This window comes from Scyliorhinus torazame, chromosome 10, assembly GCF_047496885.1.
Source record: "Scyliorhinus torazame isolate Kashiwa2021f chromosome 10, sScyTor2.1, whole genome shotgun sequence".
NCBI classification, from domain to species: Eukaryota; Metazoa; Chordata; class Chondrichthyes; order Carcharhiniformes; family Scyliorhinidae; genus Scyliorhinus; species Scyliorhinus torazame.
Window position 1 is genome coordinate 17,000,932 of NC_092716.1, and position 21,380 is coordinate 17,022,311.

The window sequence follows — 21,380 nt, forward strand, 5'->3', positions numbered from 1 at the left end:
GAGCAGATCCAGGACGACTGTGCCTGGGGGGCTGAGACTGGGGGTGGGGTAGTTTTTCCACAGAGAGACTGTGCGTGTTTATTACTGAAACCACAGATACCTGAATGAACTCACAGTAAAAGCCTTGAACTGAAGGCCGAGATTGAAGCTAAGCTGCTAAAGATCCACCAGCTGAAGCAAAGACTCTTATCGTTTGACCTTCATCCTTATTATTTTTCACAGTCTCCCCCCTCTGTTTTTGTCTGTCTTGTGTGTGTGTGCGCGCGCGTGTGTGTAGATAGAGGGTAGGGGCAGTTCAAGTAGGAGTCAGGGGTTAAAATAATAGTTAAGCAGTTGTATTTACTGTATATCTGATTATAGTCCTTGTTATAAATTCACAGTAATTATGTTTAAACTTACAAACCTGGTGATGTTAATCATTGGACCGCCAAGGGCCAAAGACTTTGTGCATTTTTATAAGAATTATTGGTTAATTCACTTGTTTTGTGACTCCGGGGCAAGTGGGGCTGAAATTGACCACGCACTAGCCCAGGGAGTCGTAACATCAGCTTCTTTATCCTTTTTTGAGAAGTGAGAAGATTGAAACATGCTCGGTGGTTTGAGATTGAAGCCCTACACCAGAACCCGTGTATTGATGGCAGCTCTGCACGTGGTTTTGATCTGCCCTGTTCACACGCACTATCGCTTGTGGTGTCCCCACATTGCAGCATTGCTAAAGAGGCTGTGGGAATGTGATGTGATTCTGAATGTGGAAATGGGACTCCGTACTGGAAAAGATAGAATCTGGTTGAGTTCAGGATAAACCTGGATCGCAATTTTTCTAACCAACAAAATATAGGTCTGTCCGTTCAATGAAGGTGAAGCCCTTACTTTTCTCATTCTAGGTAATTTATTCAGTGTGTCTTCGCCCCACCCTCAAATGTGCACCTCCTGCAGCACCCTATTTCTGGGTGACCTCTGAGAATAGACTAGTTACTTTAAACTGCATGAGTTGCACTCAATAAGGATTCTTAACATAGACATTAACTGAATTCAATCAAGGCCTTTGTAAACAGGGAGCTTGTAAAATGAGAGCAGGCATTTATCCACTCTCATAATTGTTAGGGCAAGGAACAACTTGGCAGAGTAAACATTGTAAATTCATGAGTACAGTGTGATAGACCAAAGGATTTTAAGAGAAATGTTCATTGTTCAGTGGAGAAAAGAATAGAAAAGCTGTTATTGGGGCGTCATTCTGCCATCCCAAAGGCAAATTGAACTCCAATTGATTGGGATTTTCTTCTTGTGGCCTCTGACAAGCAAACAAAATTCTTTTGTTCTCTTAATTTGTTCATCATTGCGGAACTGGAACATTTCAGAACACTAACAGCAGCACTGTGCACAAGATATCCCAATGCCCAGCTGAATAAAGGTCATAATGGGAACATGATTGCAACCAACAGGTGTGCCTTCCTCGACACTTGCTCAACACTGGCAATTGAGGTATACAGGCTTGCAGCAGTACATTATTTCTAAATGTTGGGACAAATTATGGTGCTGCTCAACAATTACATAGAACAGACAGTGCAGAAGGAGGCCATTTGGCCCATCGAGTCTGTACCGACCCACTTAAGCCCTCACTTCCACCCTATGCCCATAACCCAATAACCCCTTCTAAATGTTTTGGATACTAAGGGCAAATTAGCATGGCCAAACCACCTAACCTGCACGTCTTTGGACTGTGGGAGGAAACCGGAGCGCCCGGAGGAAGCCCACGCAGACATGGGGAGAACGTGCAGACTCCGCACAGACAGTGACCCAGCGGGGAATCGAACCTGGGACCCTGGCGCTGAGAAGCCATAATGCTATCCTCTGTGCTACCGTGCTGCCCTAATGTGAGAACTATATGGATGGGTTTTCAATGAGCAGTGAGTGTTTGGCCATCTGCAGTGAGCTTTGGGTTGCGTTGCTGGATTGGCGTAGAATGGGGGGAATATTTGAGGTACCCTCTTTGCGACGACATTAAGCTGAGGCTAATTCTGTCGCCTCAGAGCTGTGAAAGATCTCTGGGTGCTATTTCGAAGGAGAGCAGGGAAGTTCTCCTATTGGCAAACAAGGCAAGGGAATATATGATAAACAGCAGGACCCTGGGAAGCCCCGAGCGTCAGAGGGACCTTCGTGTGTATGTACAACGGTCCCCTTGAGGGAGCAGAGCAGCTGGACACAGTGGTTGAGAAGGCATATGCTATATTTGCCTTTATTAGCCAAAGCATAGAGTTTAAGAGCAGGGAACTTATGCTGGAACTGTATAAACATGTTGGTTAGGCCACAGCTAGAGTAGTATTGGGTGCAGTTCTGGAATCCACATTATAGGAGGAATGTGATAGCACTGGAATGGGTACAGAGGAGATTTACCAGAATGTTGCCTGGGCTGGAGAGTGTTAGTTATGAAGAGGGATTGAATAGAATTGGATTGTTTTCATTGGAGCAGAGGAGATTGAGGGGAGACATGATTGAGATGTACAAAATTATAGGGGCTGGTTTAGCACAGGGTTAAATCGCTGGCTTTAAAAGAGGTTTGGAGGGGATGTGAGGAGAAGCTTTTTCACCCAGAGGGTGGTGGGAGTTTGGAACTCGCTGCCTGAAAGGGCAGTGGAGGAAGAGACCCTCATAATAGTGAAGAGGTATTAAGATGAGCACCTGCGATCCTTGGGCGTTTAAGGCGATGGGCCAAATGCTGAAAATTGGGATTAGATTGAACATAAGAACAGAAGAACTAGAAGCAGGAGTCGGCCATCTGGCCCCTCGAGCCTGCTCCACCATTCAATGAGATCATGGCTGATCTTTTGTGGACTCAGCTCCACTTTCCGGCCCGAACACCATAACCCTTAATCCCTTTAGTCTTCAAAAAACTATCTATCTTTATCTGAAAAACATTTAATGAAGGAGCCTCAACTGCTTCACTGGGCAAGGAATTCCATAGATTCACAACCCTTTGGGTGAAGAAGTTCCTCTTAAACTCAGTCCTAAATCTACTTCCCCTTATTTTGAGGCTCTGCCCCCTAGTTCTGCTTTCACACGCCAGTGGAAACAACCTGCCCGCATCTATCCTATCTATTCCCGTTATAATTTTATATGTTTCTATAAGATCCCCCCCCGCATCCTTCTAAATTCCAACGAGTACAGTCCCAGTCTACTCAACAGTCTACTGGTTAGGTGGTTGTTTTTAACTGGCACAGATTCGATGGGCTGAAGAGCCTTTCTGTGCTGTGAGTCTATGACACTATGGCAATGTTTATACCTCAACCAACAGAAGTAAAGCCGGTGAGCTGGTCATTATTTTTAATCGCTGTTTGTGGGATGTTACTGAGCATACGTCATATGATCATAAGCCAAAGGAGCAGGAATGGGACATTTGGCCCATCAGGACTTCTCGACTGTTCAATAAGATCCTGGTCTTAACTCCACTTTCCTATCGGCCCCCCACCCCCATCAATAGCCCTCTAGTCCCTTGTCGGTCAGAAATCTGTCTCCTCAGCGTAAATATATTCAGTGAACCAGACTGCACTGCTCGCAGGGGAAGAGAATTGAAAAGATTAATGACCCTCTGAGGGAAGAAATTTCTTCTTATTTTTGTCTGAAACTGGCGACTTCTTGGGCTGGATTCTCTGACTTTGCGGCGAAGTGCCGACGCCGGCGTGGAAACTGTGGCGTTTTACGACCCAAAATTGGTGCTGATTCCTCACCGATCCTGGCACCGGTGAGGGGCTAGCAGCCGTGCCGGGTAAAACTCCCGGCTCCTGCGCCAAAAGCGGCTGGAGAATGGCCGGGGTCCGTGGCCGCGTATGCGCACGGCGACGACCTGCGGCGATCGCGCTGCACAACATGGAGTTGACCGCGCGCAAACCTGACCCGCCAAATACTTCCCCCTAACCCTCCCGGCCAAGAGCACTGCTCCCGGCCGACTGGGGCGGTGCTGGACACACTCCACCGCCGCCGCGCCAGGTTCCCGACCGCTGGGACCACACGTCAACCATGCGGTCAGGAACTCGGTCCATCGGGGGTGGAGCATCAGGGGAGGGCCTTCTGATGCCGCGCCAACGCCATTCCAATGGCGTTCGGCACACGACGCAATTACACCATTTCGCAGGGGGCAGAGAATAGAAATCCGGAGTCAAATGGGTGCCGTCCCCTATTTGGGCATCGGAAGGGATTCTCCGCCCGATCGCAGATTAGAATATTGGCGTCGGACAACGGAGAATCCCGCCCCTTGTTTTTAAACTTTGCCTCCCAGATCTAGATTCCTCCAGTAAAAGAAAATTCTCGGCATCGACCTTGTCAGGCCCCCTCAGGATATTAAATGTTTCCACAAGATCACCTCTCATACTTGAAAATTTAATGAGTGTAGACCCAACCATTTCCTCATAAGACAACCCCTTCATCATAGGAATCAGCCTTGCGAAGCTTCTCTGAACATTGGCTGCTGTATTTCTGACATTGCATCAACTTCCCCACCCAAAAGTACTTCCAGTGGCAGTAAAGCATTCTGGGATCTCCTGGGATCAAGAAAGGCTCTATGTAAATGTTCCCGCTTTCTTTGATGAATGTCTTGAGATTGCCTCACCTTCCCTATGATGTGGATCTCGGCCTAACCAGCTTCCATCTCCAGAAGCAGCGACATTGTAAAGCATAGCAATAACTCCAAAGAGAAACAAAGCTGCAAAATGTTACAGATCCCTTCTTGGGTTATCACTGAGATACAATTCAAGTTGCTTTGCAATAATTTGGGAATTAATTGTACTATTTTGATTTCCACAGATCAGTGACAATGAAAGCGGTTACGACCCAGAGTTGTTTTGTATCCCGAAACACTACGTCGAAGATCTGGAAAGGGTTTTCATTCCTCATGGTCTTATTATGGATCGGTAAGCGATGAGTCCTCCATGTTTTTGTGTTCATACCTTCCATTGTTTTTGAGCTGATGTCTTTTATTTTAATTTCAAAAATGGGGTTTGAAGTAAAATACATCCTTTTCAACAAGGTTGTTCACAAAATATATGGGATCTTTGCTCTACAAACCGAGGGAAATAATGAAAATAAGTCATTCTAGGTTTGGCCCCAGCTCAAGTATTGGGTCCAATTCTGGGCACCATATTGTGGAAAGGATGCAGAGAATATTTACAAAAATGACACGAGGAGAAGGACTTCAATTAAGCTTTAGGCGTGGACAGGAAATAGAATAATGGTGAACAGTTGTTTTACAGACTGGAGGAAGGCATATAATGTGCGGGGGGCTGGTATTAGGGGCTGGTTTAGCTCAGTGGGCTAGACAGCTGCTTTTTAATGCAGAACAAGGCCAGCAGCGCAGGTTCAATTCCCATACCAGCTTACCCGAACAGGCGTCGGAATGTGGCGACTAGGGGCTTTTCACAGTAACTTCATACTTGTGACAATAAAAGATTATTATTATTAGAACCACTGCTTTTCTTGATCTTGTACTCAAGATTTGGCTTGGGTGCAACATCAAAATTTGCAGATGACACAAAACGTTGGAGGATAGCGATAGCATCACAGACTAATCTTAATGCAGAGAAGTGTGAAGCGATACGTTTGGTCAGAAGAATGAGGAATGCCGATTTAAAAAAAATAAATAAATAAAAAAAATTTTTTAAATTGTCACAGAAGGACCTGGGGATATATGTGCACAAATCTTCTAGGTATGTGGAGATGTTGGGGCAGGGATGTGGGGGAGAGTGCAGGGAAATGTTGAGGTATAAGATCAGCCAATGTCCAGTTGAATGGCAAAGCAGGCTTGAGGGGCTGAATGGCCGATGGCTGATCAGTTTCCTATGTTCCTAAATCAATGACCGTGACAGGGCAGGTTGAGAAAGTGGTTAACAAGACCTAATGTGCGCTGGGCTTGATAAATAGAGGTAAAGATTTCCAAAGCAAGGAAGTTATGGTGGACCATTTTAGAACACTGGGTTGAGCTGAACTGGAGTATTGTGGTCAGAATTACTGCTTCAACAAGGATGTGTAAACATTGGAGAGAGTGCCAAAGAGATTTGTTCGTATGGAGTTATAGGACTTCAATTACATGGATAGATTGGCGAAGCTGGGCTACTTGCAGAAAAGAAGAGGGCAGAGAAAAGGTGAAGCCCTAGTGGTGCTCAAAGTCCTGAGGGATCTAGAACAAAATAGATTGGGGAAAACTTCCCATTGGTGGTAAGAGTCGAGAATCAGAGGACACGGCTAATTTAAGTTGATTGGCAAAAGAACCAAAGGCCACGTGAGGAAAAACATTTATACGCAAGAAGTGGTTCGGATCCGGAATGCACTGCCTGAAGGATTGGTGGAGGCAGATTCAACTGTGACCTTCGAAGAGAATTGGATATTTATTTGCCGAAAGAAAATGGCAGGAAAAGGCAGGTGACGGGACCAGCAGAGCAGCGCCTACAAGAAGCCAGTATGGTTACCATGGGCTGAAAGACCTCCGGCTGCGCTGTCACCACTCCGATTCTGTGACTGCAGAAGCTGGAATTGTTCCCCTTTGAGCAGCGCAGCAGAGATTAAGAGGTGATTTGATAGAAGTGTTCACTATTGGAAAATGAGAGTAAGCAAGGAGAAATTGATTCCAGTGGCAAAAAGGTGGGTAACCAGAGGACACGGAGTTATGTTAAATGGCAAAAGAACCAGAGGTGAAATGAGAGAGAATTTTACTCCGTGGTTATGAGCCACTGCCTGAACGGGTTCTGGAAGCAGATTCAATGTTCTATCACAAAAGTAAATTTGATAAATAATTGGAAAGGATAAAATGTCTTGTTTATCATCTTTGCCGATCAGTCTCCAATGAGTATGATTGTCCACCTAAGAAACTTTGTGTCACTGGCTATGGATTCTATGGGTCCTTGTGTGGCTGATGCACCCCATCGTAGAGCCGCATCTTCAACCGCACACTTGACAGGTGTTTCCAGGAAGTGGGATCGGCCTGTGGACTCTGGATTGCTGGTACACCTTTCTCGGGTTCCTTTTCTGGTCCTCCTCCTCGCCGAAGGATGTCCTGGAAGAATTGTGTCCCTTCGATCAGGAAGTTCCTCCAAGTAGGTCTCTTCTGAGCAAGGGTCTCTCAGGTGCTGACGTCTATGTTGCATTTCTTGGGGCAAGCCTTCAGGGTGTCTTTGGAGCACTTCCTTTGTCCTCCTCGTGTTTGGGGAGCCTTCCTTGAGCTGGGCGAAGATGATTTGCTTTGGCAGGTAGGACTCTGGCATCATAAGCACGTGGGAAATGGCATTAATAGATCACGCTTTCAAAGAGCTGGCACCAACATGGTGGGCTGAATGGCCTCCTGTGCTGTATCATTCTTTGAACCTGTGACTTGTATTTGGATTACATGAACGTGTGGTGCGAATATTTAATTGTCTGAAAGACGAGTGCGTGTCTGTTTGTTTCTCTCTTTTCCCTCGAGTCTTTGTTGCTTTCTCATGCCATTTATAGCACTTGAAGTATTGGCAGCTCTCCCACTTGATTGCCAGCTGAAGCTGGCTTTTAGATGTGCGAAGGGCTGGATTAGGAATCATCTCGCCTAACATCAAACCTGTCATGCCACAGTGCATTGAAGTTAAGAATTGAGGAATATTAAGATGTATAAAAAACAACTAAAACAGAAAGTTGATTAGAGGCAGACATCTGGAGAAATTATGGGGTGTGAATTCACCTATCCGTGGGAAACAAGTATTTTACATATGTGATTAGAGAAACCAATGGGGCTATAGAGTGGGGACTTCAAAGTGGAGAGTTCAGGAAATGTACACGTACCTGCCAAAAACCAACTCCTCAGGGTAAACGACATCAAAAGGAAAGAAACGGCATAACTGTAGAACCCTAACTAAGGAAAGAGAGAGCGAGAGAGCAAGCTAACCTCAACTGCAAAAAGTTTCAGATATAGGGCGCAGTTCACCCAAACGATTTTGGGCGAGTTTAGCAGGGTGCTTTTTGAGTGAGATCCAGACCGGTATTCGCCCACACTTGGGTCACGATATACTGGCCTTGTGGGCGTGAAAACGAGCAGTGTGCGATCTAATGGCCATGTTGTGTCGGGCGTGAGCAAGAGCGGGCTGGTTAGATCGCAGGGGAGGCCAAAATCAGGAACCACACTGGGCGGCGATCGGTTTCCGATCTAACCGGCCAGCTCCCATTGGTGAGGTCCGGATCCTGCCGTGGCATGGCGAGAAACCAATAATCACCAAATAAGACTAATCTTCATCCCATTCCTATTGACCGGCCTCCTGTGATCTAACCTTGTGGACTTGGCACCACGTGGAGAAGGAAGATACCCGCTCCCAGTGGCCATCAAGGTCACCACAGCCCTGACCTGTTAAACTTCAGGATCATTCCAGGGCTCAAGCCAGGACTTGTCTGGCATTTCCCAACCTACAGCCCACAAATGCATCTGTGAAGCCATGGACACCCTGTTTGCTTGGGAAGCTGACTATATAAATTTTGACCTTGACAAGCCTCTCAAGATGCCCAGCCAGCAGGATGCTCCGCCATTGCCAGGATGCCCCTGATTCCGGGAGTAAAGGACGGCACGCATGTCGCCTTGTTCACACCGGGAGGTCCGGGATTGCCCTTCATTAACAGGAAGGGATTCCACTCCCTGAACGTTCAACTTGGGTGCGACCACCACCTCAGGATTATGCACGTGTGTGCCCGTTTCCCAGGCAACGTGAACAACAGCTATATCCTGGGACAGTCGGAAATCCCCGGCCTTTTTGAGGGACACCACAGGGTGACTGGCTGGCTCTTGAGGGATCAGGGGTATGTGCTTAGGACCTGGCTAATGATGCTAGTGCGAAGGCCGGTGACTGATGTGCAGACCCGATATATCGCGGTCCATGAGGCCACCCGGGTGTCATTGAGCAGTGCATCAGACTACTTAAAATGGGGTTCCGATGCCTCAACTGCTCCGATAGTACTGGGGGGCATGGGGAGGGTGAAGGGCCAGCCTGTAGTACGGAGTAATGGGAAAGAGGCTTCACATGTCTCGGATGATACTTTCATTCAGGGTGTACAATCGTGACCCCAACCGTCCCCACTCCCTGAGCTGACGGCTGCAGCCACTGCCTCCCAGGCGGCACAGGCTGACCTGTGGCTGACCTTCTGACCCCCCTCGGGGGAACAGGGTATCCGGTCTGGACTTGACCGCGTCCATCAGCCTGGCCAGGTGGGCATCTCTGTGGAGCTGATCTGTGCGGCGGCCTGGCTGCCTGCTGTCTGGGCTTTGTTCTGTGGGATGGGTTTAAGTGCTGCTCCCCCTCATTAGCGGGGAGCTGCTGAGTGTGATACTGCCGATCGGCTGGCGGGACTGTCCTGTGCGGCGTAGAGCCAATGGGGCATCATCTAAGTGCCCTAATTAACGGTAGCGGCCGATGACGGCCTCGCCGGATTGGCCATCGGGTAACACCCAGCGCTCTAATTCGGTTAGATTAGTAAATGGGATTTGGGCTCCTCACAGATCAATCCCTCACTCAGAATGTTTTTACGCACTGGGGAGCCAGATCCGAGTACAGGGCACCTTTTTGAAAGAGTGCCCCGATCTCAAAGTGAGGTTGAGAGTCACCCACCCATGGACAATATGACCCCCCGCCCCCCCCCCCCCCCCCCCAACCAATCAATAAAAGTTAGCATTAGCCCCCACCTCCGAAAATGTCTTCGGCTGAAGCCCCCTAGCTCTTTTTGCGCTGTTTCTTTATTTAAGCAGCTGCGCGGAAAATATTCCCATGCTCCAAAGAACTCTTCAAACGTTGGACTGAACATGTGCAGCCCACTTCTTCATGTGGAGACTCCTGAGGCCTATTTGGCCCGGTAGTTCCTGATCTCTGCCCAATTCCGAGATAAGTTTTGGATCTCTTGACAAAAGGACAATTGTTGAATGTTTTGTTGGCGAACCTGTAACAAAGGCATAATGTTGTGGTTACCATCGCAGAACGTTATAAGGCATGTTTACACATGCAAGGTTGTTAGAGCAAAGAAACACCTTTTCCTCAAGTGATAATTAAGGCAGAGTCTATATGTCACTTTAATGGGAATTGTAAAGATATTTGAAAAGTGAGAATGTGCAAGGAAATTAAATTTGATGAGATGATTTCAGTCCAGTCCGAACACCTGAGTTAAATGATCTGTCTGTACATTATTGCCCACGATGCTATAAAAGGTCCTTGGTAGCAAATTACATTAATTCATCTCATCTCGGCAAATGAAACAGTTTGACTCATCCGAGTGTATGAGCTTCTGTTGGGAATATTGGTGTTTTCATTGCCCTGAAAATATTTCAATCATTATGGTTTCCATGACAGAACCAAGAAAGAAAACTGAATTTCTGGCAGCGTAGTCATTGGTGTCGTTTTGGCAGTGCCGTCATTGCTGTCGTTTTGGCAGTGCCGTCATTGGTGTCATTTTGGCAGTGCCGTCATTGGTGTCATTTTGGCAGTGCCATAATGGTGTAGTTTTGGCAGTGCCGTCATTGGTGTAGTTTTGGTAGTTCCATACTGGTGTAGTTTTGGCAGTGCCATCATTGGTGTAGTTTTGGCAGTGCCGTCATTGGTGTAGTTTTGGCAGTGCCGTTATTGGTGTAGTTTTGGCAGTGCCGTCATTGGTGCCGTTTTGGCATTGCCGTCATTGGTGTAGTTTTGGCAGTGCCATATTGGTGTAGTTTTGGCAGTGCCATGATTGGTGCCGTTTTGGCATTGCTGTCATTGGTGTAGTTTTGGCAGTGCCGCCATTGGTGTAGTTCTGGCAGTGCCATATTGGTGTAGTTTTGGCAGTGCCATGATTGGTGTCGTTTTGGCAGTGCCACCATTGGTGTCATTTTGGCAGTGCCACCATTGGTGTCATTTTGGCAGTGCCGTCATTGGTGCCGTTTTGGCAGTGCCACCATGGGTGTCGCTTTGGAAGTGCCGTCATTGGTGTCGTTTTGGCAGTGGTGTCATTGGTGTCGTGTTGGCAGTGCCGTAATTGGTGTCGTTTTGGCAGTGCCGTCATTGGTGTCGTTTTGGCAGTGCCGTCATTGGTGTAATGTAGGAACTGTGGCTGCTAATTTATGCTCCGCAAACTCCACAAACATCATTGTGATAGCGACCAAAGAATCTTTTTTTGTGAAGCGATTTGAGGGATAAAAATCGGCCAGGGCCCTGGAGAAAACTCCCCTGTTCTTCTTCAAAATGGTGTCATGGGATGATTTCCTCACACGCAACAAAGCAGATGGGGCTTCAGTTACCATCTTATCTGAAAGGTGGCACTTCTGACGGTGCTCTTTTAGTACTGCACTCCTTTGATTTTGGTGCTCAAGCCCTGGGGTGGGACTTGAACCCAGAACCCTGTGATTCCAAGTAGAGTGTGCTATAAAAGGAGCCCATCTATGTTGAGGTGATGAGTTTTGTGTGGACTGTGATTTATTACCTGAGTTTTGGATGACCAAAAGTGATCTATTCATTTCACCACCTCCTTCTCCAGAACTGGAATTTTGAGTTTCATTGCCCCTCCAGCCCCTATAATCAACCTGATTGTAACAGTCAAAGTGTTATGTATCAAAGCAACACCGTTGGCTGATGTCATGTCACCCGTTACGCAATAACGGCATTGGAGCGTTTTGCGGGCTTTCGTGGAGTTCACCATTGTGCCCTGTTTGAACTGCATCTTATAAATAAACCCCTTGCACTATGTTAGACGAACTTGACGTGTGCACCTCTGATTCTCTCTCTTTGTGATTTCATATATAAAATAGGCGGAAAGTTAAAACATTGAATGAGAAAAATATCAGACATCACCTCAATATTGGCTCTGACTCTGTCTTCCCTCGGGCCTTGTGTTTTTTTTAAAAACAAAATTGCTGATCTGTACTTGGGGAATAAGAATATAATAACTCTGGTTTGATGGAATCTGCCGTTCCGCTGGAATGCTTCTGGTTTTAATGTTCAAATTAAGATCAGGGGAGAGAAGAGAATCGGAAATGGAAGGTGAGAGTGAAGTTTGAATCGTGAATCTTCTTTAAGATCTATGATTGAGACTCCTGCATTCAAATCTCTGAATGAGTACTCAAAGGGAACCCATTTTGATCAACCAAATTCCTTGGTTTCTAGCACAGCCAATTGGACGACATCCATGTGTGTGTGCATGTGTGTTGGTTTTTATTTAGCTCTGAGGTTGTGCTTGAAAATTCCATTTGATTTATTTTGGGCCATTTACTGAGCAGAAGTGGAAGTTCGCCAACTTGCGGAGGCAAGGATATGAATCCAGTCCAGATCCATGGCCAGAATGTCCACCCTCTTTGCTCGGGGTCTGTGGGTCCTGTGTACAAAATGAATTTGGAGAATGTCGGTGCAGCTCCTTGTCATGATATGCAAACATGCAACCAATGAACACTCAGAATAGGACACAACCAATGGGCAGTCAGGACACTCCGAGGTGCCATCACCACAAGGGGGCATGACATAAACACTATAAAAGGGATGAGGCACTCACACCCTGCCTCTTTCCACAGACAGACATCTAGAGAGTTAGACAGGGTCGATCAGCATCACCCCCCAGCACGTGGCTTAGAGCAAGCTGGTACAGTTAGACTGAGTTACTACAGTTAGATTAGCAGAGAGTTGAACTCATTTGAGAACTGTGTTAATAGTTCAAAAACACGTTGAACTCATTTCAGAGTCTGGAGCATCCTTTAGTTAAGATTGTATCAAGTAGCAGCCTGTGTTATCCGAAGCAGCATAACACAACACTCCTGATAACAACAGCTCTAAAATTAGGACCAATGTGGCTCTGTATCCAGGGAGTGCTGCTTCTGGGCTGGGGGTGCTTGACACTTCCTGAAATATGAAGATGTTTAATTTCTCACCACTGATGTCCCCCACCTGCATGAGCGTGTGCATTCTCAAAGAAGGAAAATGATTGCTTTCATGTATAGGGAGTGGAAACGTTTGTACGTCTGTGCTTTCTTTAAAATAAAGGCAGAGTGCACAGGTGAGCAGATGGTGCTGAGGTTTTAGAATTAAAGACGGCGACGAGTGATATTAGAGACGGAAAATTACAGCTCTTCCTTGGCCGATCAATGCAATGGTTGGAAGATGAGAACCAGATAGGCATATATGAGATAGAAAAGAGACAAATTTCAAATGCTGGAATTTCGAAGTCGAGACAAAATGCTGGAAATATGCATCAATTTAGTCATAATTTGTAAAGGGGGAAAACAAATTGGTTTATTTCCGTCCATCAGACCTAAAATATAGCAGTGGGAACATTAAGCATAGGAGGAGGCCATTTAAACCCAAAAGTCAGTTCTAATTATGGGTAATCTATAACTCCACTTCAATTATCTGTCTTTGATACCCGAACACAACTAAAAAATTATTTCATGATAGTCTCGAAAGCTGCCAAATCCCAGCATTTTGAGGGAGAGTTTACCAGATTTCTCACAGTACACATGTGGAAAATGTAGTTGCTGTTTTAGTCCTTGGGCTCTATAGTTTCAGCATTTTGCTCGAGATTTTCTCCCTTTTACAGCAAGTAGATTCTATGGATTTACCACATCAAATCTTTTTTTTTCCTGGCATCTTTAACACTTAATGGTGGAATTTAATGCAGACAACAAGTGTGTCGCCTGCAGGCTGGTAAGAGAGCTGCATTTATTACTTTTGGGGAAAGCCTCTCCCTATTCGTTGCCTCTCAGTGGCCAGTCACAGGCCTATCCTGGGATCATAGACCCCCCCCCCTTGCCCCCTAAGAGCTTGCTAGGCAATGAGAGACTGGCAGGTACTCCATTGCAGGCAGTGCCATTGGGAGCTTTATAGCTTGGGAGGGCCTGGATGGGATGAGGTTAAAATAAATAGTGGGGTGGGGAGAGAGGGTCTGGCTGTGAGAGGATGCCCCCTTCCTGATGCCAGGTCCTTGATAAAAGAGTGCCTGAGGAAGGAGCGCCCCCTCATCCCTCTGACAAGGGTGTTGCTTTTCGAGCTTCCCGCGTGGTGACTGCTCACCTGCTGCTTGATGACCCAAGAGTGGTGGGACATGAGGCCCTTAACTGAGCAATTAATGCCCATTTAAAGAACTAAGGGCCTCAATTGATGCAGGGAGGGAATGCTGCCCTCTAGCCTCCCCGCCCTGGACTTAATTGTGGCAGAGGGCAGCACCCTACTGCCCGATTTGAATGCCCTCAGCCATCAAAATCATCTCGGTGGGGGCAGCATTAAATTCCACCCTTAGATTAGATCACTCTTCAACCGTATAAACTTATTTTGGTAAAGTTGCAAAAACAGCAAAAGAGGAACAGGGCAAAACTGCAAACGCTGCAATCTCCGATCGAGTTAACAGATTGACCCAATTGGGTCAGTTTCTCCCTTGCCCCAATTCATGTTCTCGCTCTCATGTTCTAACTCTACAGCAGGCATCACCAAATAGGCTTCAGAAATGGCAGATTGTTGACTCCCCAGTCAAGGAAACTGTAGCCAATTTTCACGTCCCAATTGAGATTAACTGGAGCAACATCGAGGGCAAATCTAATGCTTCTGACCTGATGTTTGAGGAGCACTGCTGAGTGGTAGAAGCAGATTCAGTAATAACTTTCAAATACTTCTCGGAGGATAGGCAAAGTTATGGAGAAAGAGTAGAGGAATGGAATTCACTAGATAGTTGTTCCAAAGGATATGCTGGATCGTTGTTGTATAGACTCTGTACAGACTGATTTTTAATCAGTAAGGGAATCGAAGGTTAAGGGGATAAGGGAAGTGGACCTCAGGATTACCATATTAGATCAGCCATGATCTCATTGAATGACCGAAAAGAGTCAATGGGCCAAATGGTCGTCTTCAGCTCCTGCGTCTTATGGTCTTATTCTGTGATTCAGTGCCATGTTCTATATGTTGATACATTGTCTAATGTTTGTTTTCCCAGAACAGAACGCATGGCCAGAGATATAACGAAGGAAATGGGAGGTGCTCACATTGTCGTCCTCTGCGTGCTGAAGGGGGGTTACAAATTCTTTGCTGACCTTTTAGACTACATCAAAGCTCTAAATAGGAACCAGGATGAGTCACTCCCAATGACCATCGACTTCATCAGGTTGAAGAGCTACTGTGTAAGTATTTCCTTTTCAACCATAGGAACATGGGACCCAAGAGCAGATGTAAGCCATTCGGCTCACGGAGTCTGCTCCGCCATTCACGGCTGTGGTTTCAGCTCCACTCTCATGTCTGATAATTCCAATAGTGGTATGTTGAGGAAGAAGTGAGCCTGAACCTGAAAACCGGTTTACTTCCAATTCAGCAAAGTAAAGTCACAGACTCACCCAGTGTGAATTGATTTATCTGTGCTTCCAATTATTGCCTAATCCTTCCCCAATTGGGAGATAACTGTGTTTAATCACCAACTGAAAACATGTATTCTATTGCAGCACGATTTCAACATGAACACTTCAGACTGTGAGCTCTCTCCTCCACCTTCACCACATTTTTATTTCTATCAATTTATTTTAATTTCTACCCCCCCCCCCCCCTCCCAAACTCCCCAAGGGCCATCTGTTCCCTGTTCCATGTTGTCCTTTGACACATTGTTTACCATTTGTTCTGCCATTAACACATTCAAATCTCTTTATGTGCCACTATCAGCACCCTTCTTAGCCTTAATCACCTCCATTTACATTCCCTTTGTCATTCTCTCCACGACATCTTTGTCAATCTCCACCTATCGCTGGCCCTCTGTCCAATCCCACCCCTCCACGCCCCACCCCTTGCCCCGACAACAGTATAAATCTAATCCTATTTCCAGTTCACTCTAGTTTTGACAGAGTCATCCAGACTCAAAACGTTGGCTCCCTTCTCTGCTCAGATAATAATAATCTTTATTATTGTCACAAGTAGGCTTACATTAACACTGCAATGATGTTACTGTGACAAGCCCCTAGTCACCACACTCCGTCGCCTGTTTGCGTACACTGAGGAAGAATTAAGAATTTCCAAATTAACCAACAGGAACATCTTTCGGGACTTGTGGGAGGAAACCGGAGCACCCGGAGGAAACTCATGCAGATACGGGGAGAACGTGCAGACTCCACAGTGACAGTGACGCAAGCTGGGAATCGAACCTGGGACCCTCGCACTGAGAAGCCATAGTACTAACCACTGTGCTACCGTGCTGCCCAGATGCTGTCAGACCTGCTGAGATTGTCCAGCATTTTCTATATTTAACATTAACACTATCTGCTCCCATAACCCCCGACTCCCTTGTCGATTCTAAGCCTACCTAACTCAATCTTAAATAGGAGATTGTCCAAATGACCTGCTTCTAAATTGCATGTTATAGGTAAGCGGAGTCAAATAATCTACATTCACAGCAAACTGAAGTGGAGCACACAAGGAAGCTCAAACAATGAATCATGGTTCCAGAACAAGGGTCTAGATTGTCTGCTATGAATGACTACTGGGAGAGGATTTCCAAGTTGTGGAGTGGTTGGGTGTGGGGGGAGAATTCTGGCCAGGACAGGGTATGTCAAAATGCTGTGCGTTCTCAATTTCTTTAACAGGGTGTCTGTGATGGACAGGCTCGGCTCCTTGCTGGGTGAGGACTGCTGCCCCCCATAAACAAGTGACCACCTGGAATTGGATGGCGGTAGGGGTGAATACAGCATTGTTTGGAGGACTGTGGGTGATCCTGGAATTCGGAGACTGATCTGGGTGTTGGGGGGGTGAGAATGTGTTCAGATCATGGGAAGGGAAATGGTTAGCTTATGAGCAGGGGTTTTCTCCCTGCTCACCAACAATGCTGGCAAGGCGCTTGCCTTCTCCATTCGTAGAGTCCCTACAGTGCAGAAGCAGGCTATCCAGCCAATTGTGTCAACATCAACCCTCTGAAAGAGCACTCTATCTAGACCCACTCCCACGCCCTAGCCCCGTAACCCCATCTAACCTGCACATCTTTGGACACTAAGGGGCAATTTAGCACGGCCAATCCACCTAAGCTGCATAGCTTTGGACTATGGGAGGAAACCCAGGTAGACATGGGGAGAACGTACAAACTCCACACAGACAGTCACCCGAGGCCAGAATTGAACCCGGGTCCCAGGCGCTGAGGCAGCAGTGCTAACCACTGTGCTGCCCGTGCAGTCCTTACCCCTCTTTAGCAGCTGGGTTTCCCCAAGTCTCCTGGAAACCTAACTGGCCAGTGTTAAAATTAAAATGGAAGTAACATTGCAGTACATAGCCTGAATAAAATGCTTGACTGTTCCCATGGGATCAGTTTTAGGTGTCCACCTCCATTAATACCAGAAGGAGGTGGGGCTCAACCAACCCAAAGCCACCTGTGAGCATTACTACATTTAAATTCCTCTCGAGTCGGAATAACAAAGAACAAAGAACAAAGAAATGTACAGCACAGGAACAGGCCCTTCGGCCCTCCAAGCCCGTGCCGACCATGCGGCCCGACTAAACTACAATCTTCTACACTTCCTGGGTCCGTATCCTTCTATTCCCATCCTATTCATATATTTGTCAAGATGCCCCTTAAATGTCCCTATCGTCCCTGCTTCCACTACCTCATCCGGTAGCGAGTTCCAGGCACTCACTACCCTCTGCGTAAAAAAGTTGCCTCGTGCATCTACTCTAAACCTTGCCCCTCTCACCTTAAACCTATGCCCCCTAGTAATTGACCCCTCTACCCTGGGGAAAAGCCTCTGACTATCCACTCTGTCTATGCCCCTCATAATTTTATATACCTCTATCAGGTCTCCCCTCAACCTCCTTCGTTCCAGTGAGAACAAACCGAGTTTATTCAATCGCTCCTCATAGCTAATGCCCTCCATACCAGGCAACATTCTGGTAAATCTCTTCTGCACCCTCTCTAAAGCCTCCACATCCTTCTGGTAGTGTGGCGACCAGAATTGAACACTATACTCCAAGTGTGGCCTAACTAAGGTTCTATACAGCTGCAACATGACTTGCCAATTCTTATACTCAATGCCCCGGCCAATGAAGGCAAGCATGCCGTATGCCTTCTTGACTACCTTCTCCACCTGTGTTGCCCCTTTCAATGACCTGTGGACCTGTACTCCTAGATCTCTTTGACTTTCAATACTCTTGAGGGTTCTACCATTCACTGTATATTCCCTACCTGCATTAGACCTTCCAAAATGCATTACCTCACATTTGTCCGGATTAAACTCCATCTGCCATCTCTCCGCCCAAGTCTCCAGACAATCTAAATCCTGCTGTATCCTCCGACAGTCCTCATCGCTATCCGCAATTCCACCAACCTTTGTGTCGTCTGCAAACTTACTAATCAGACCAGTTACATTTTCCTCCAAATCATTTATATATACTACAAAGAGCAAAGGTCCCAGCACTGATCCCTGTGGAACACCACTGGTCACAGCCCTCCAATTAGAAAAGCATCCCTCCATTGCTACTCTCTGCCTTCTATGGCCTAGCCAGTTCTGTATCCACCTTGCCAGCTCACCCCTGATCCCGTGTGACTTCACCTTTTGTACTAGTCTACCATGAGGGACCTTGTCAAAGGCCTTACTGAAGTCCATATAGACAACATCTACTGCCCTACCTGCATCAATCACCTTAGTGACCTCCTCGAAAAACTCTATCAAGTTAGTGAGACACGACCTCCCCTTCACAAAACCGTGCTGCCTCTCACTAATACGTCCATTTGCTTCCAAATGGGAGTAGATCCTGTCTCGAAGAATTCTCTCCAGTAATTTCCCTACCACTGAAGTAAGGCTCACCGGCCTGTAGTTCCCGGGATTATCCTTGCTACCCTTCTTAAACAGAGGAACAACATTGGCTATTCTCCAGTCCTCCGGGACATCCCCTGAAGACAGGAATCCTCTGGAACCATATCCCATTCGATGGCGCAGTCTTCATCTGCAGGCTTGGTTAGGAATGTTTGGATGGCTGCTCGGCCTTGAAGCTGTCACAGCTGAGCTTGTATCTGTGCTTCGTCCATATGTGCTCAGATATTTTTGACAGCAGGGGGTCACGATAGATAATGATCACCACCACAATGTCCGATTTTCTTTTGCCATCCGCTTTCCTCGCCCAGGGCCGCTTTGAGCCTATTGTATTACTTCTTAGTTGCCTCCGGCAGGATCAGTTTACTCCATTCAGACTAGGGAATGAACCGGGGCCATGCTGTGTTTTGCTTCATTGCACAAGGACACAGGACTGAAACACCGAGCAACGATGCATACCAGAGGATTAATAATGGCCAACTTTCAGCTCACTGAATTTAATATTGTCTCTTTCACCCTAAGCTCGCTTCACAATATACAAACCAGAGAAACTCGCAGACTCCAGCTGCAAATATCTTTAGGAAATCTAAAAATGTCAGGTGCAACAATTCAGTAAATGCGAAAATCACAATGCGGGCACCAGAAAGTCCACAATGGGCTGGATAAGTTGGAATGACTTTTAAATGAGAGCTGTGTTAATTCCAGGTGATATCCAACAAATGCTTTTGTATTAGATGTCACTGGCATGGTTATCCAGAGACCCAGGGAAATGTTCTGGGGACCGGGCTCAAGTCCCACCGTGATGGTGGAATTTGAATTCAATAAATATCTGTAATTAAACAGTCTAATTATGACCATGAACCAGTGTCGTAAAACCCCACCTGGTTTTCTAATGTCCATTCGAGAAGGAAATCTCAATCCTTATCCGATTGGGCCTACGTGTGACTCCAGACCCACAGCAATGTGGCTGACACTTTAACTGCTCTCTAAAACAGCTGAGGGAGGGACTCCGTTCGAGGGGCAATTCGGGATGAGCAACAACACATGAAAGAATAAAAAATTTGTGATGATCTTCCCTCTGTTGCAACGTCATTGCACCAAAGTTGGCTCTCGCTACTTCTTTGTCTTTTACACAGAATGACCAGACCGTGGAGGAGGTGAAAGTTATTGGAGGGGATGACCTGTGCACGTTGGCTGGAAAGGTTGGTACAATACTCTCCATTGGCCCCATAATGGTTTAACCAGTGTATTGAGGGCGCGGGCGCATACAGAGAACTGCCTTACATTTACTTCAGGGAGGCCTGGAGTAGCTATAATGCACCAGAGAAGTTAAACAAGTATCATGCATCAGATTGATACGTTCTCCTCTTCAACATAAACATACCAATCACATGACAAGCATGTGAAACAATAATATTGGTTCCTTATTTGAAGATGAGACTAATGTTAACTCAGAGGCTAAGTATAATACAGCACATCCTTCCAAGGTGGTAGTGATTGACGGCAGGTTAAGAAATGCACCCTTAAAGGTACATCTACCTCATTGCAACATCATTCAATTTGTGCAGGGAATTCACTGATGGCATTCTGGCAAATGCACTCCCAGAATCATATTAACAATAATCTATTATTATCATAAGTAGGCTTACATTAACACTGCAATGAAGGTACTGCGAAAGCCCCTAGAAGCATCTTGTCCTGCTCTCCTGTTACCTCCAGCCTCACGATTTCCCAGTACGTTAAATTGAAATTATTTTCTCCAGACTGCTGATTCTACTATGCGTGGCCTTATTTCTGCTAAATTCTCCAGCCTGGCATCTCCTCCTGCACACTCTACCCCCTGGTCAACCACAGTGTCACAGAACGTTTATAGATGTCCAACCCAAATAGACACGAGTAATTTTTGGCTTCTACTTCCATTAGGAATGTACGAACATACGAATTAGGAGCAGGAGTAGGCCACTTGGCCCCTCGATCCTGCTCCAACATTCAATCAGATCATGCCAATCTGATTGTAACCTGAACCCTACATTCCCACCTCCCCCAATAACCTGTCACCCCTTTGTTAATCGAGAATCTGTCTAGCTCTGCCGTAACCTACCTTTTTGAGGACGAGAATTCAAAAGAGACTCTATGCTTTGCAAAAACAAAATTCTCCTCATCTCTGTCTTAAATGAGCAATACAGAGGGCAGCACAATGGCACAGTGGTTAGCAGTACCGCCTCACAGCGTCGAGGTCCCAGGTTCGATCCTGGCTCTGGGTCACTGTCCATGTGGAGTTTGCACATTCTCCCCGTGTTGCGTGGGTCTCGCCCGCACAGCCCAAAGATGTGCGGGGTAGGTGAATTGGCCACGCTAAATTAACCCTTTATTGGAAAAAATGAATTGGGTACTCAAATTTTAAAAAAAATAAAAAAATGAGCAGCACATTTTAAAGAAGTAACCACCAGTTCTAGATTCTCCGACAAGCGGAAACATCTTCTGCATATCCACCCTGTCAATACCTTTCAGGATCTCAAAAGGTTTTGATCAAGTCGCCTCTTACTCTTTGAAACAACAGGAGGTAGAAACCCGACCTCGACAACCTTTCCTTGTAAGACAAACTCGTTCATTCCTGGTA

General features: G+C 46.4%; 1 protein-coding gene across 2 annotated transcripts in view; it reads left to right on the top strand.

The window, feature by feature from the left end:
* hprt1l (hypoxanthine phosphoribosyltransferase 1, like) overlaps positions 1 to 21,380 on the top strand; it is a 70,289-nt gene that overhangs the window by 13,180 nt on the left and 35,729 nt on the right. The window contains exons 2-4 of one of the 2 annotated variants that reach the window (XM_072517825.1): positions 4,798 to 4,904; positions 14,923 to 15,106; positions 19,897 to 19,962. In XM_072517825.1, the coding sequence (XP_072373926.1) occupies positions 4,798 to 4,904; positions 14,923 to 15,106; positions 19,897 to 19,962 (357 nt within the window). The remainder of the gene's footprint in view (positions 1 to 4,797; positions 4,905 to 14,922; positions 15,107 to 19,896; positions 19,963 to 21,380) is intronic. The other variant, XM_072517826.1, reaches the window with a different exon arrangement.